This window comes from Phodopus roborovskii, unplaced genomic scaffold (genome assembly GCF_943737965.1).
Source record: "Phodopus roborovskii unplaced genomic scaffold, PHOROB, whole genome shotgun sequence".
Taxonomy (NCBI): domain Eukaryota; kingdom Metazoa; phylum Chordata; class Mammalia; order Rodentia; family Cricetidae; genus Phodopus; species Phodopus roborovskii.
Window position 1 is genome coordinate 50,647,253 of NW_026126480.1, and position 16,360 is coordinate 50,663,612.

Genomic DNA, 16,360 nt, shown 5'->3' on the forward strand with positions numbered 1-16,360 from the left:
TTGTTCGCTGTTGCGGGACGTTCTGCGCCTGAATGAGCGGGGGGCTGCTGCGTCGACGCGGATTTGACATATGGTTGCGCGGAGCCCAGAAGAATGGGCCCCTGTGTGTTCGACCCGGACGCGGCGGCGCTGGCCGTGCCAGCCCGGCGGAGACCCGGGTGCCCGACGGCTCAGGAGGAGCGGGGCGCCGCAGCCGCGGGCGCACCGTCGGGACTCAGGGTCCCCGTAGTCCAGCCAGGCCAGGCGGCACGCAATGTGGGATGCTGGGAGTGCAGGGCCGCTGTGCAGGGAAGGGGGCGGGTGCGTGCGAGCATAGTGCATGGGTGGAGGCGGGTGGGTGCATGGAGGCATTGGATGGATGGGTGGGTGGGTGAGTAGAAGGATGGAAGGGCAAACGGGTGGATCCGTAGAAGGACGGGTGGACTGCTGCAAAAATAGAAGGATGGATGGACGGATCCCGGGCTCCTGAACTGCCCCGGGCCGGCCGTGGCGCCCGTGCAGGCCTCGAGGCGCGGCGGGGGAGGCTCTACGGCTGCCGCAGCCCCATTGTGAGGCGCGCGAGACAATGAGCGGCCCGAGGAGGCACCTGCTCGCCTGAAAGGCCCATAAATCGCCGCCGGGTCCAGCTGCCTTCCCTCCCCTCCCCGAGGACCGGCGGGCGGAGAGCGGCCGCGGCCAGGAGGGGGAGGCTCCGTCGTCGGTCCCGGCAGAGCGACCCGGGCCACCGTGGTGCGCGCCTGCCCTTGTGCCTCAGCGCAGCTGCCTGCCCCCCCCCCACACACACACACACACACACACACACACACACACACACACACACAAAACTGAGCTGCCTAGGCCTACCCTGGCTCTGCCCTGGGGTGGCCTCTGGCAGCAGCCGCCCCTCCTGCATGGAGACTTCTGACTCACCAGAATTGGGGTGTACCTAGGTAGCTCAGAAACAAATCCTTGAGTTTTTAGCCTCAAGTTATTGCAGATTTTAATACCCACAGAGTTGGGAGCTTGAAAAAGTGTGGGTTCCCTTGTTTCCCTCCAGGCTCCTGCCCACCTCAGTTGGCTAAACTAGGGCCCAACCCCACTTATATTAGTTCTAACGCTACTTATTCGGGCAGGAAACAAGCTGAAGCCTTGCTCTGCTGGTCTGGGTCCACTTCCAACCAGCTTCCCCTTGCCGGTTGAGTGGGGATGTGGAGCAGGCTCAGAATGAGTTCAAAGCTTCCTGGAAGCTTTCTATGCAAACAGCACCAACTTCCCCTCACAGTAAGGAAAGCCAGCCCAGGGCTGTGGTCCCCTAGAGCCCTCCTCAGGGGAGGGGGTCTAGTCTTTTCTAATATACACACCCCTCAGAGCACCCTTTGGTGTGAGGCGGGGGACGGTGAGGGCTTTGACCTGTGAATTGCCCAGATTGGGCTGGGAGGAACTTTAAGGAGTTATTCATTGGACTGGCCGTGTATCTGTCTCTCTGTTGGCGACAGACACAAGAGCTGAGGTGGACAGGAACTGGCAAGTGCTACTTGGAAGGCCCTGGCATTCTAAGGCTTCCCCTGGAGTCACCCAGGTTCAGAGGAGAGATTTCTAAGCAGGACAGCTGCAGGAGAAGACTCCTGGAGGGGCAGGAGTGACAATAGAGCCCTTTTATTGTTTGGTTGGGTTTTTTTGGGGGGGTTGCCTTTTTTGAAGCAGGGTCTCATTCTGTAGCCTAGGCTGGCCTGGAGCTCAGGGAAATCCTCCTGCCTCTGTCTCTGAATAATGAAATCATCAGCATAAGCCTCCCCACCACGAAACTGGAGTTCACTCTATTCCAGGTTGACCTGGAACCCATTATATAGCTCAGAATGACCTCCCAGTCTTGACAATCTTCCAGCTTGAGCCTCCTAAGTGTTGTGATTACAATCATTAGCCACCATGCCTTCCTAGAAGAGCCACACTTAAACGGCTAACAATACATGGCACAAGGGACAAGAGGGACCAGACCTAAGCAGAGAGCTGTATCCAAGGCCAACCACCATCTCGCTCAACAGAAGCACCCTTTCTGTTGGACACTCCATCTCTGTTCAACGAGAGCAGGACTTGGCAGCCCCACTCAATCTGGACTCTTCAAGCATTGGCACATACCTACCAGGACTTTCTTCCAGGAAAAGGCATGTGTTCAGTTCCCAGGTCCTTGCCAGCACCAGCCCTAAGCTGGCTGCCTGCATGCACCCCAGTGAATGGGCACACAGGCCACATCTTGGAGCCTAGAGGAGTTGGCATAGCTGAGCAGGTCCACAGCAGGCCTCTTAATGGGACAGGGTTATGTGTAACAACTCCCCCCTGCACACACGGGTGTCTAAGATTGAGATGTGACTATTTCTGACATTCTGGTGCTATCTCTATCCTTCCCTCATGCCCTAATAAAAGACCAGCATTCCTCCCCCATCCTTGCCTCCCTCACATATTAGAAGAATTTTTTCCATTTCCTTTGATGTCTTTTATAAGTTGCATCTCATTTCCTGCTTGGGCATTTCTAACCTCCTGTGACTCCAACTCAGGACACTTGCTGTGGCTGCCTGGTGGCTGTGTGGCTGGTCTCCTTGACACCCCATCCAGTGGCCAGTTTAAGATGGTTCAATCTTCTGTGTGCAGTGGCTATCCACCTTCCCCTCCTTTCTTCCAGTGACTCCCTGAGAAGAATAATCCTGTCTATGATGAGAGGATAGTCTCTACAAGACCCTGAGCCTCCCCTCAAGTCTCTGACCATCTGAATATTCATTTTTCCAATGCTGTTCCACTTCAGAGGGCCACTTCTGTCCATTTTGCAGCTTTCCACAGGCTGATCTGGGCAGAGGGGTCCGGCAGCCTCAGCATCCTAAGAGCCCAGTTTGGGTGGTGCTCAAAGCCTTCAAGGAATGGAGCCAGGCAAGGTGGTGGGAAGATGCCTGCTCAAGCCTGGCTCCCCCAACCCTAGAAAAAAATAAAAATAAAAAAGCCCTGAACTAAGCAACTGAGAGAAAACAAATCAGCCATGTGAGGGAATTCATTCAACTTCCTCTCTCTCTCTCTCTTTCTTCCCTGTTTTCTCTTTCTTTCTAGAAGAAAAAGAAGCTTTTTATTATATTTCTATTTAGGGCAAGGATACACCAAGGCCTGCATGTGTGGAAGCCAGAAGACAGCTTGCAGAAATCAGTTCTCTGCTTTTACTACATGGGGCCCCAGGGGACTGGGGTGGTCAAGCTTGGCAACAAGTGCCTATATCCACAGAGCTGTTACTTCCTTCCCCTCCCCCAGCCTCCTCCTCTCTTGTCTTCTTTTTCTTTTGGTGCCAGGGATAGAACCCAGGGACTAAGATGTGCTAAGCAAGTACTCTACCACTGAGCATATCTCCACTTCCCTTCTCTTCCCCTACCCCAAAATCTTCCCTTTGCCCTTCCTCCTCCCACAGGGCTCTGGGCTTGAAGCAAAGCCCAAATTCTCTGACCCTTTGGGGTACCATATACCAAAAGAAAAGGGTCTGTGAGAGCAATAATATAAATGGGAAAATGGAAGACACAGACCTCTAGCAAGGGACCAGGAAATGGGCACTGGCTATTGTAACCTCTAGCCAAGCCCTTGCCCATTTCATCATATATCACAACTCCCCACACAGAGGTATCTCTGGGCCATCAGGAGCATCCAGTCCTTATGAACTGTGATTTTATTTTCTTTTTAAGTGGTACTGGGGTTTGAACCTAGGGTACTGCACACACTAGGTAAATGCTCTACCACTAAGCTATTTCCCCAGCCATCCTGTGTACTATGACAAAATACATAACACTGTGCTGTTTATAAAAAGCTGAAAGGTATTTCTGACATCTTAGAGGCTGCAAATTCAGTACAAGGCAACTGTAGTTTTGCAACTGTCATGGGCTGCTCTCTGCTTCCAAGATGGTGGCTACCACAAGGGAAATAAGGGTGTTTGAGGCTTTCATGATGGAATCACCTCTTCTAAGCCTTGACACTCAACATTGTCACGAAGGCCTCCTGGACTCTAAGGCACCTTCACACAGAGCCTGGGATGTCAGACATATTCACCTTGACCTCTCAGGTCTCCATTCATTATGTCTTTAAGGTTAAGGCCTTGCCATCCAAACCTTGGGCTTTGGTCCAATACTGAAGGTGAAATATTGGGGCCAAAAGATAAAGCCCCATGATGACCATGAAGCCATCAACATGAAAAACCCCAAAGCCTAGGAAACAGGGCTGGGACTCCCTTCTACTTGGACAGATCAAGGAGTAGTGTCCCAGGCCTCACATCAGACAAGGCCTGGGATAGGACTGATATCATGGGAGCCTTGGGGTCTGGAAGGTGGGAGCCTCTTGGGAGACTAAGTGAAGACCAGAGTAAATTAAAAACCCTCTGAGGACACTGCCACTGGACTCTCCATCATATGTTCTTCATCAGAAAGGGAGAACCAAGGCCCACAGAGGGAAACAAGCTTATTGTCTGCCTTCTTCATGATCAGGAAGCCAGGTCTCATAGAGAGTCAAGGGGAGTCCAACTGTGGCAAGGAGAAGATGCCCAGAAGAAGAACCCAGCATGCCCAGAGCCAGTCTGTATCCCCCATACTCAATGTGAGCTGGACAGCTAGCTATAATCCCAAATTCACATGGATACTGACCAAGGAACTTAGCATGCTCTAAGCACTCAAACATGAACCAACCATCTCAACCCAAGGCCCTGCCCACAGTCCCCAGGGCCATGGATGTGCCCCTGGGGTAGCTCCCTGGGACAATAAAATGGGTAGTTTGAAGGAAAAGAAAAAACAGTTATTTTCTTTAAATTTTTATTTATTTATTTGTAGATAGGGTCTTGTGTAGGCTAGCCTGGCCTTGAACTCACTATGTAATAGAGGATGGCATTGGATTCCTGATCCTCCTGCCTCTACCTCTCAGCCTGTGTTACCATGCTTAGCTCAGAAAGATGATTTCTAACTACATACAAACCCTTATGGTCCCAAAGGACAGCTCTTGGTGGCTGAGGACCCAGTCTGGTTTTCAGCTTTTGAGATCCTTCAACTATTAGTGTCTCCTTGTGTCACTCCCTTTTTAGTTCCTATTGGTCACCAAAAATGAATCAGTGACTCAGAAGCTCAACAGAGTAGCAACACAGAGACCAGTCACGATACCCTCCTCCAGTGGGAAACCACCCATCAGGGAAGCGAGACACTGGGCACCCGGTAGTACTGAGTACAAAATTACCAAGCATCTCCTAAAACTTGCCCAGAGAGTAGCCAACCACAGGCATCTTACAAAGAGCAAACAGTGCTAGACAAGCGTCACTGATGATGGGTCCTGGATGGGCATCACTGATAAAGGCTCCTGAAAGTGGAGAAGAGGATTCCATTGCAAGACAAAGCCAGTTGGGTGCACAAACCCAGTGAGCATCTGTAGGAAACAGGGCCTGGAATTAGTTTACCACACTGCAGAGAAAACAAAAATGAGATGGAAACAGGAGCTAACAATGAGTAAAATGTAACCACTGTTGAGAGACAGAAGGAGGTTACTGTTAGTTTGTTATTAGAATACTTATTGCTACTCTGTTTACAAACTTCCCTAAGAAGCTTTCAGGAAACCTAAGCAATACTGTTACAAGTTGCTGAGTAAATTCAACATCAGATACAAAGTAAACAAAAAAGACACATTAGGACCCAGATGGCTTTGCAGCCTATCATGACAACCTAAGTTCCATGCCTGGGACCCACACAGTGGAAGGAGAGACCTGATTCCCCCAAGTTGTTCTCTGACCTCCATACACACACTTCAGCATATGTGTTCCCACACATACACCTGTGTGTGCGTGCGTGTGTGCGTGTGTGCGTGTGTACACACACACACAGAGACAGACAAATGCAAGGCCCAAAAAATTCAAGGCTCATTGGATAAAAGTGACTGCTGCTAAACATTATTACCTGAATCTGATTGTCTAGACCCACATGGTGGATAGAAAGAACCAACTTTCACAAGCTGTCCTCTGGTTTCCACATGTGTGTGCACACATACACACACATACACACACATACACACACACACACATTAAATTTAATAAAATAAATGTAAAAATCAAATTTAAAAACAGAAATTAGATACGTATGTGCAAATATATGCAAGGGTTATATGATAGGGCACATGCATATTCCCAGATGTATTATGTATATACATGTACACACAACATAGGAACAAAGTTAGAAAGGGCTGCTAGTAAGTGTCTTGGCTAAGTATTTTAAAAGTGCTGTCTCAGTGGTCCCAGGCTACCGTATCCTTGCTCCTAGTCCCATGAACATCTTCCTGATGTGGCACGCAGAAAGCCATTTCATACAAAAGAAGACTTTTTTCTTATATGACAGAAGGTCTCATGTAACCCAGGCTGCTCTTTAAACTTGTAGCAAAGATGACTTTCAACTTCTGATTCTCCTGCACCGCCCCCGCTGAGAGCTGGGATCCCAGGCATGCATCATCACACCCTGTTGATGTGGTGCTAGGGATGAGATCCAGGGCTTCCTGTATGCTGGGCAAGCACACAACGGACTGAGCAGCATTCCCAACCCCAAGAAGTTTGTTTTTATAATCACATCATTTTTTTTTATTTCTCTATGGATCCATGGTTGGCATTCATTAAAGGCTGTGTGTATTTAACACACTACATGAATTCTTTGTTTACTCAGTGCTGACTCTTACTACTTTCTAAAGTTGACCTATTTTTATCTTTTTTCATGTGTGGTATGCATATGTGTGTACACAGGTGATATGCATGTACATGCACATATATATATATGTATATATATATATGGTTACATGAGTGTATTTTCACATGTATATGGCATGCATGTATTTCAGATGTATGGATGCACATGTGTGTACATGTGTACATAGACACCTGAAGTTGACTTTGAGAGTCTTCAATTTGTCTCCATCTTATTCACTGAGGCAGTATCTCTCAGTTGAACCCAGAACTGAGTAATGTGGCTAATCTAAGGACTCCCTATCTCTACTTTTTAAGCACTGAGACTAGAGGCAGGCCATCATGCCCACCTGGCATTTACATAGGCTCTGAGGATCTGAAGTTCTCCTGTCGATGCTTATGTGACAAATGCATTAACCACTGAACCATTCTAGCCCAAATTTATGTTTTTGAAAATTTCACACATGTACATATTTTGATCATATCCACCCCCATTACCTTCTATCCCCTCCCCATGCTGAACTCATTAAGAAGTTTTCAATAATTTTTTTTGTTTACTGCTGGGTATTTTTACTCAAGTGGAAAAAAAATATTTGCTTTTGTTTGAAAGGCAGATGACAGTTGTGCCCTGAAGTCAACCCCACACTACTAATAGCTGCTCTGGCTATGATGGCTGCAGATTCTTTGTCCCTCTTGTCACCAAGGAGCAGGCTCTGCCTCCCATTTCTTGAATCTGGAGGTCTCTGTGCTGAGAGTCACATGGAGCCGAGGTGACAAGGTGCCACTTCTAGGGCCAGGTCTGAAAGGTGGCTCAACTTCTGCCTGGGTCTCCCCAGACACTAACTAGCACCTGGCCTCTGACAGCCATATGATGAGGAAGCACAGACTGGCCTGAGAATGAGACCAAGTGCAAGGAATGTAGCGGGGAGCTACTGGCAGTTTCTTCCTGGATGAGGCAGGGGATGAGCTGTGTTGGATATTGATCTCAACCTCTGGCGCACACACACACACACACCCTCACCACTGCCCACAAAGCACAGCCACATTACTCCCCCAGCCCTCCCCAGACTCCCAGTTTATAACCACAGGCACTGTCTTCAACCGCACAACACTGAATGGTTCTTGATTTGGCAAAAGACTTGGGACAGGTGTTAGCTGCGGGAGAGAAGATGCCAGTTACCATCTGTACCTGACTCCATGCCATTTTTGGTGATGTGTGGTGGAGATACAGTTATGGTGAAGCTGAACAACATGGGAGCCAATGCTGAAGCCACATGGACAGAGGAGAAACATCATTCCCAGAGCTTCTAAAGGCAGTAAAGATCAAAGCATTTCTTCCCAAGTCCATAAGGCTTGCTGAGTGAGGCCACTTCCCCTTTGTACTCCAGGGCTTATCTGCATCACATATCCCAAGACATTCAGTATCTCTACAGCTGGATTTGGTAATGTTGGGAACTGTCTCTAACTCTCAAGAGTCTGTGAATCATTTCTGGACACATTTCCATATGTGTATTAGTTCGTATTCTATTACTATAGCAAATTGTATGAAACTGGATACTTTATAAAATGAAAAGATTTGCTTAGCTCACATTCAGTAGGTTTGAGGAGACAATTCCAGGCTCTGCTAGCTTCTGGTGAGAGCTTCATGGCTGGTACATGAGAGAGGATGAAATCACACTATAAAATGGGAAGCCAGAGAAAGACTGAGGCTCCCATCATCTTTTTCCAAGGGTATATCCCCAGTTTACTAAGGACCTCCAACTAACTCCTCCACCAACCAGTTCACACCAACATCCTGGGGACGGAGCTTCCCTCTCACCAGCCATTGGGGGATATACCCAAACACTGTACAAAACATAGTACCAAGTCTCCAGAATGACAAAACAGTGCCAAAAGACTCCTACTGTCCTTCCTGCATATAGTGAGCTGGGAAGTGTATCTGTCAACTTGGTTTTCACTATGCTGCCTAACAAACACACACCATACCCTCAGTAACTGACATAAAGCAAGGAACATTTCTCACTCTCTATGACAGACAGATTTGTGGGCTTTGGCTAAACTCTGCTCTATCTTCTGAGAAGGAGCTGCCAGATTCATATTTTTCCAGTCCCAAGACAGAGACAAAATGGCAGAACATTGGCCAGGCAACCTCATTTCAGAAGCAACATATGATAGTCATACTTCAGTAGGCAGCAATGGTCACATGTGCAGGTCTGATAGAATGCAGGAGAGACAGACTCCCCTGTAAGGAAGGACAGCAAACATCTCAACAATGATGCAAGTGACCTCACAACTGGTTAGAGAATCAGCCACAGCTCTGGTTCTTCATCCTGGGCCAGGTAAAGAAGCTGGAGACAAAGCCAAGGCCATCAGTGTCAATTTTTAATTGTGCTCCGTCCTGGCTGTGTGAAAGTTGGAAGGGTTTCTGTCCTTACTTTTTTTTTTTAACCTTTTGAAATAGGGTTCCCACTTGCAATTCAAACTGACCCAGAACTCTCCAGGCACCAGACATGAACCACATACAACTGATTCTAGATTTGACCTTTTGTTTTCTTTTGGTACTAGATATTAAATCTAGCTTGTTTGGAAGAGGGGTATTTGGGGACATTATGCGTGCAGTATAACTTGTAGGAGTTGGTTTTTGCTGTCTGCCATGTGGATCCCAGGGATCAAACCCAGGCTATCAGCATTAGTATTGGGTGCCTTCACTTGCTGAGTCATTTTCCCAGCCTGGTTTCTGTTCTCTGATTCACCTGAATTGGTGGTAGATGTGGTGCAAAGAGGAGAAGCCCTGGCAATGAGTCCTCAACAGGAACTCCCTCATTGCTGTTGGGATCACAATACTGCAGCCCCTCTGGGAGGTTTTGTGGTTTCTCTCAAAACCAAACAGGCTCCTCCCATAGGGCACACCAACTGAGCTCCTTGGTGTTTGCCCAAATGAACTGAAAACTTGAATCAACACAGATGTTTTCAGAGACTTGAGTCAAACTTGGCCAGACTGAAAACAGCCATGATGCCCTTCGGTGGGTGATGGGATAAACTAGTGTAGAGCATCCTACAGCTACTATAATTGTGTGCTAAAAAGAAAGGGAAGCCATGGAAAAGCCACGAGAAGTCTTGAATGCATGTAGCTAGTCTTAAAAGGCTGCACAGTCAATTCTGTGGTGGCCAAAAAGATCAGGGTTGCTGGGGGTGGAGGCAGAGGGCAGATGGATTCCACTCTTTGATACTTACTTACACAGGACATCACACATTTGTATAAACCCATAGACAGGACAACCCACCAATAGTGAGCCTGCGTGTATATTGTAAACTTTCATTAGTAACAATGTGTCAAAAACAAACAAAATGCAAAAGCCCAAATCAGTGCTGTTGACCCTGGGGACCAGCCAGGTCTCTCCTATGTGGTACCAGCAGTGGTACTAGGCAAGCTAACTTGCCTCTCAGAGCCTCATTCCACACATCTATGACATGGATGCTCATACCTCACCACAGGGCTGTTGAGACAATGAACATGTTCTGTGGCTCTCATGGCCTGCCCAGAGAGAGAGAGAGAGAGAGAGAGAGAGAGAGAGAGAGAGAGAGAGAGAGAGAGAGAGAGAGAAATCAGGGTGGTGATTGCAACTTACATCTCAAAGCAAGAAGTTTGACATTTTTCCCTTCCCTCATTCTGACAACCTGCTCCCACCCCACCTTTCACATCAACCCTAGAAACCTCAGACCTTCCAGCTAAATACAGCTAGCTCATAGCAGTCCCTAACCCAGCCTCCAGCCACTCTAGCTCCCTATTCCGGGAATACCCCAGGGCCTGAGGGCCTAGGCACAGCAAGTTTCCTCTGGCGGTCCCACTGATCTTGTGCAGTCAGCATGCACTGGCTGCTAGGAACCCTACTGTGCCCTGTTTGAAAAGCTTGGGTGTTGCTCAGCTGCCTCCAACACTGGTCTCAGTGTACTGTGGTTCACTGGGTTTATCTTTGCCTCCCACACAGAGGGCCTTAGGGAGCCTGGAACTGCAGCTTTATTCTTCCCATGTTCTCTAACATCTTTCATTCCTTTGGAATATGAGCCACCCAGCCTCTACAGCACAGCACCCTCTGTCACACCTTGCCTTCTTGCTGGCTCTCCCGCTTTCTGCCAGTACTGGCTCTCTCTGCTTCCATCCTCACTGCCTTGCACAAAATCAAACCTGCACCCTGCAGATCAGGCTCAGGAGGCCAGGGAAGAAGAAGTCCCACCAGTCACACCCCAAAGTGCACACAGACCCACAATAACATAGCCTATATGGTGATAGCCTAAGTCCACCTAGGCTCCAGGCAGCCCCTGGGAGCCTGACAGCCCACTCGGTCTCCTCTCTCTCCTCCTTCTCTGCTCCAACACACTCACCCTTCTTCCCTTTCCTCTATTCTGGTCCAGGCTGTTCTGTTGAGGGGGTTCTGGATCACCCCTATTTAGAGACTCACCCACCCTTCCCAGGGTGACCTCTCTACCCACCATCATGATTCATTACCACTTGGGTGGTTAGCACAACAGACCTACCAACTGCCTCTCCATCTAGGCACAGGATAGGACAATACCACCAAACATCCTGAATGCCCAGAGCAGCAGTCGTAGGACATCAGACACTTCTCAGCTCAAATAGAGAAACTTGCTCCCAAGGTCAAGAAAGCCTGGCTGGAATCACATGGGTTCAGTTGCATGTGTGCTGTTGCTTCCTAGGCCAGGCATCTTCTGGTTTCTGCTACAGACCCTGCTGCACCCAAAAAATGACAGTGGCATTGACCTCTGTGATCTCACACAGCCCTAGATGCTTTTGAAGAAGCCCCCCCCACCACAAGGTATTATAGAATGTGGGGTTGCAGGTGGTCTAGGGCTAGTGTTTGTAAGAATCATAGCAGGCAACAGAGGTCTGGCCAACCTGCACACAGGGGCCTCTCTGTGCTGTGTGCACACTGCATAGTTCATTCATGTCCTTGGGCCCCATGGCTACCTGCCATGCTTCTGTACTGGTGTTCTCCTAACAGTAAGGACCTAACCCATGTCTCTGCTGCCCAGCACCTCAAGTACCATGGCCACCATCAAGTCATGGAGAAAATGGCTGCTCTGGCACACAGGTGAATGCTGGGAGTTTCCCCCACCCTCAGCAAGCAGCTTTCCTTGCTGAGATCTAACAAGCTGAAGAGGCTGGCAGGCAGCAGGGACAACTCTCTCAGTTAGGTCTGCCCTCTCAATGGGATAGGGGCATTCTCTGAGCCTGACCACAGCTGGACCTCTAAGGTATTCAGGAAAGGTTATGTTGATTATACACACCCATGCATCTTTCAAATCTTGTTCAGACCTTTACAGCCTGACACTGTCCATGGCTTCTCTCTCTCTCTCTCTCTACCCAAGGAGCTTTGCAAGGACTTCATGGGCCAATCTGTTTTATGTCACCTTTTCCTTTAAAAGCTATCACTTTCATAGGTTTATAGACCAGGAAGAAAGAGCCCTTCCCTTTTTATTACTAAAAGGGGGCTCTTGGGAACCAGTGGGCTGCTGGAAACAGGGCATGGAATGTAGGAGGCATAGCTTTTAATTCTTCCACAGAAGCTGGGTCAGAGCCCATTCCCCATCCCCATCCCACCCCACCTGCTCATAGGCATCCCACCCTGTGTTCTCCTTTTGTGTTTGTTCATCACCTCCTCCCCACTCCCTACCAAACCCTCATGCTACCCAGTCTTGGGCATGTTCAACCCTATAGACCTAGGGACCCTGGAGCTTTCAGGGTTCCACTGTGTTCAGTACATGGAGAACTTCTACAGGTATATGTGAGCTGTGTATGTTGTACTGAGTCCTGCAAGTCCCCATCAGGGCCTGACTGGAGTTAGGAGAAAAAGGGAGCATCTGTGTGTCTCAAACCTCTGTAGCAGCAGGTCAGTAGGTCCAGTGAAAGTCACCTACAAACACACTTTGCAAGTAGCCAACACCCCATCAAGTGGTAATAGCCCCCATCCACCGTGTTCAATTGCCCCAGCTCTGGGACTACAAAGGTGTAAAAGGACAAGCAGACTGCAAGTGTAATTTTGTTGGGCCTCTTTATTTAGAACCTGGCGGACGAGGAGCCCTGGGCAGTTGGTATGGGCAGCACAGGAACCATTTCGACAGTCTGGTCACCAAGTTTAAGAGCAATCTAATAAAGCAGGGGGAGACTGTAAGCTAACTGGAGATGACTGTGTGGGGGCTTTTAAGCATCAACCATTCCCCTAGAGTCTAATATAAAAGTAGATTTACATTTGTGGGTAATCTGAAGCTGGTGATTTCTAGTGCCTTTGGTAATAATCAATAACCCAGCAGTTGCGTAGCAGAGATCCACGCGTGGATAAATACAAATATTAAGTTAGCATAATTTTTTAACTTTTTTTGTACAAATATACATGTTTTTTCCTTTTCTCGTCTTTTTCCTTCTACATTTTCTAGTTTCTCTTTTTTTTTTTCACTGAGAGTGAGTAGAGATTAGACATTTTACATAAATGATTTAAAGCTTTACACCTTGGGACCAGCGTACTCCTTGCACATGGTACAGAGTGTTCTCAATACATTGCACAGTTTTCAGATTTCCACAAAACCGTGGGCTGCTTTTGCGCAGCCATCTGCGGTTCCTGCTACATGAACGAAAGGTCGCAGCCGAAGCCCAGAGTTCTTCCATCGTCCGCTGCCCAGATGCCCAGCAAGTTCTCTCTGGCCGTTAGGCTCTAAACTGGGGGGAAAGGGACTCAGGTGAGCACGCACGGCAGGAACCCCCCCGGGGGCGGCCCCTCCGAGACCCCTGGGGGGGTCGCCGGACTCACCTAACTCATCGCAGACGCTTGCGCGGGGTCTGCTCCACCGCGCCCACCCCAGGAGCCACGTTAGGAGAGGGACACCCTGCAGGGACGTCGTTCGACGCCTTGTTCTCCTGCGCAGATCTCTTGCGCTTGGCGAAGAAGTCTGCGGGGCGACAGCGCCGGTCAGGGCGGGGCCGGCCCGGAGACCCGAGAGGGGGCCCGCGGAGTGCGCAGGGCGCGGGGCCGGGGTGGGGGCGCCATCCCCGCCCGCGCCGAGGTCCGCGGCGGGTCAGCTTTGTTTACGTCGCCGCGCAATGTGCTGTGTAAGCATTTCCCCTTGTCCCGCGGCCAAGCCCCCCGGGGCTGCCGCCGCACTTAACCCACTCCGTGCCGCACACACGGCGCCCTAAGGGGCTGCCGCGGCCCGAGCCAAAGACCGCGACCAAGTGGGTCGCGGCCAGGCTCACCCTCCCACTGCACGCTCGGGAGCCTTGGAGATGCACCCCCACCAGTAGGAAAGGGGTGCAGGCGCAACCGCGCCCTAAGCGCCGCGGGCCCTTTAATGCCACGGGAGGAGGCGGGGACCGGGCGAGGCCCCCGAGGGCGAGGGAGAGCCCGGCCGGCCGGACAAAGCGAGGCCGGGCCGGGGCGGGGCCGTGCGGGGCTCACCGGAGATGAGAGGCCCCGACAGCTTCTTGATCGCACCGTTCGCAGTGGCCGCAGCAGTCCCGGCCGCGGGACGTCCTGGAATCCCCGAGAGAGGCTGCTCCTTCAGCTCCCGGCCGCGCTGCTCCTGGTTCGCGTCCTGCTCCTCGACCGGCTCCGCGCCCTGCTCCTCTGCCGCCTCCTCGTCCTGCTCCTCGACCGGCTCCGCGCCCTGCTCCGCGCCCTGCTCCTCGATCGGCTCCTCGACCGCATCCGCGCCCTGCTCCTCGCCCTGCTCAGAGCCCGGCTCAGCGCCCGACTCAACACCCGGCTCAGCACCCTGCTCCTCGCCCTGCTCAGGGACCTGCTCAGGGACCTGCTCAGGGACCTGCTCCTCGCCGTCCTGAGGCTCCACGTCCGGGTTCGCGTCCGGGATCGGGTCCGGAGTCGGGTCCGAGGTCGCATCCGGGGTCACGTCCGGAATCGGGTCTGAGGTTGGATCTGAGGCCGGGGCCGGGGTCGGGGGTGGGGTGGGCTCAGCGACCACGGCCGAGGCTGGGGCGCTGGGCGGCTGCTCAGGCTCCTCCTCTAGGCCGTCGGGGGCCTCACCAGCCGGTGGCCCAGAACGCGGGATGACAGCCACGGCCACCGGGGGAGGCCGGGGCCCCAGCACCAGGCGACAGCGCCCCACCTGCACCGTCTCGCGGTAGAAGGCGGGCACAGACTCGCTGTCCACCTCCATCCACTGCAGACGACCAGGGCCCCGGAGAGGCACATCCTGCTGGAAGTTGAAGTCCCAGCGGTTCTGGTCCTCGGCATTCAGCTCCGCCAGGCGCATCCGCAGCTCGCGGCCCAGCTCCTCGTGGTCCACAGGCCCGAAGAGGCTGCGGCAGGCGCTGCTGCGCGCTATCACTGGGAAGGTGTCGCTGGAAGCCAAGCGTTCCATCGCTGTTCTGCTGCGGAGGTACACGTCGGACATGCCCATGGTCGAAGGCTGTGCAAACGCGGGCGGCGAGAAAGAAGGGAGCGGGAGGAGAAGGAAGAGGGGAGAGAAGGAGGGCGGAGGCTGGGCGTGGGCAGACCCCTTGCACAGCCCGCGTCCGCCTCTGCCTAGGGACGCGGCGGCTACCTGGCTGATTGGTGGTGGACGGCTCCCGCGTCTCGATCGCTTGTCCTGTCCAGCCTGGGCCGCGCCCCCTCGGAGCTTGCCTGTCTGTTCGCTTGCTCTCAGTCGGGCCTAGCCGGCACCCCTCGAGCACAGCGCACTCGGCCTGTGGAACGCCCAGCCCGCTGCGCCCCTTTATACGCGCTGGCCCCACCCCCGCGCGCGCGGGCCTCCTCGCGATTAGCATAATGTAGTATTTTCAGTTTCAACAACACCGCGGCGATTGGCCGGCGCGCCCCGCCCCGCCCCCAGAGGCCCGGCCCCCTGGACTCGCTCATTGGCTGTGCGCACACACCCCCGGGGCCGGGCGGAGCCGACGACGGACGTGCGCTGATTGGCGGCCGCGCGGCGAGCGGGCTGCGCGGGACAGGGGGCGGGGCTCGAGTTAAAGAGCTCTGCGGGCGGTAACGTGACACCGCTTCGCCCCTCCCCCTCGCCCCATCCCCCCCGCCCCCCGCGGGCTCCTTTGTCTGCAGGCGGGGGCTTGCGCAGCCGCGACGCGCGCACCCCCTCGGACCCTGGAGTTGGGCACAGCCCCTTGGCAATGACGGCTTCGGTGCAGGTCCTTCGGTCCCCGCAGTTGTGCTCTCACTAGGACTGCGCCAACTGATAGGACTTTAACCCACCACTACCAGCTGCATCCTGGCCCTGGAAGGACCATGGGGCTGGAGCTGTCCTCTGCACCCAGGCCTGTGTCCCTGCCTTCGAGATGTCTGCACACCTGCTAGCCCTAAGAGCTTCTATCAACAAGATAGAAATAGGGGTCAGCTCCATTCTTTTCCAGAGGAACAATATTGTGGAGATCTTGAGGGCCCTAATCAGGGTCTGTAACCTGATATAAGGGCCCACCTACCCAGATGAGACACAAACTGGCCCATCCTGTCCTGTACCTACATCGTGACACTGATAGATGCCCAGGACCTCAGGTTTGGGTCAAGCCATACCCAATCTCTAGTTCTGCCTGTCTTGGTTGGCTGTAAGTAGTTGTGCTGGAAAAGAGGAAAAGACCCACCCCCTTCACAGCAGTGCCTCTTGGTGGGGCTTTGGATACTC

At 52.1% G+C, this 16,360-nt stretch overlaps 1 protein-coding gene across 5 annotated transcripts; it reads right to left on the bottom strand.

Moving 5' to 3' along the window:
* Positions 1–12,754: 12,754 nt before the first annotated feature.
* On the bottom strand, positions 12,755–15,436 carry Cdkn1c (cyclin dependent kinase inhibitor 1C). Of its 5 annotated transcripts, none has more exons than XM_051193460.1 (4): positions 15,272–15,436; positions 14,203–15,136; positions 13,522–13,660; positions 12,755–13,430 (listed from the first exon to the last, which is right to left on the bottom strand). In XM_051193460.1, exons 2-3 carry the CDS (start codon positions 15,125–15,127, stop codon positions 13,527–13,529), a joined length of 1,059 nt encoding a protein of 352 aa, XP_051049417.1. In that variant the 5' UTR covers positions 15,128–15,136; positions 15,272–15,436; the 3' UTR covers positions 12,755–13,430; positions 13,522–13,526. The 5 variants fall into 5 exon arrangements, with proteins under 5 accessions (XP_051049417.1, XP_051049414.1, XP_051049413.1 ...); XM_051193457.1 differs by having other exon boundaries at positions 12,755–13,425; positions 14,167–15,136; XM_051193456.1 differs by having other exon boundaries at positions 14,167–15,136.
* Between the last annotated feature and the right edge of the window lie 924 nt (positions 15,437–16,360).

What these genes read in the sequence shown, in the direction of transcription:
- Cdkn1c (XM_051193457.1), bottom strand. Translation starts at nt 15,127, where the DNA reads ATGGGCATGTCCGACGTGTACCTCCGCAGCAGAACAGCGATGGAACGC. An exon ending in GTCGGGGCCTCTCATCTCCG is followed by an intron (nt 13,661 to 14,166) that starts GTGAGCCCCGCA and finishes GTCGCCCCGCAG; the next exon opens with ACTTCTTCGCCAAGCGCAAG.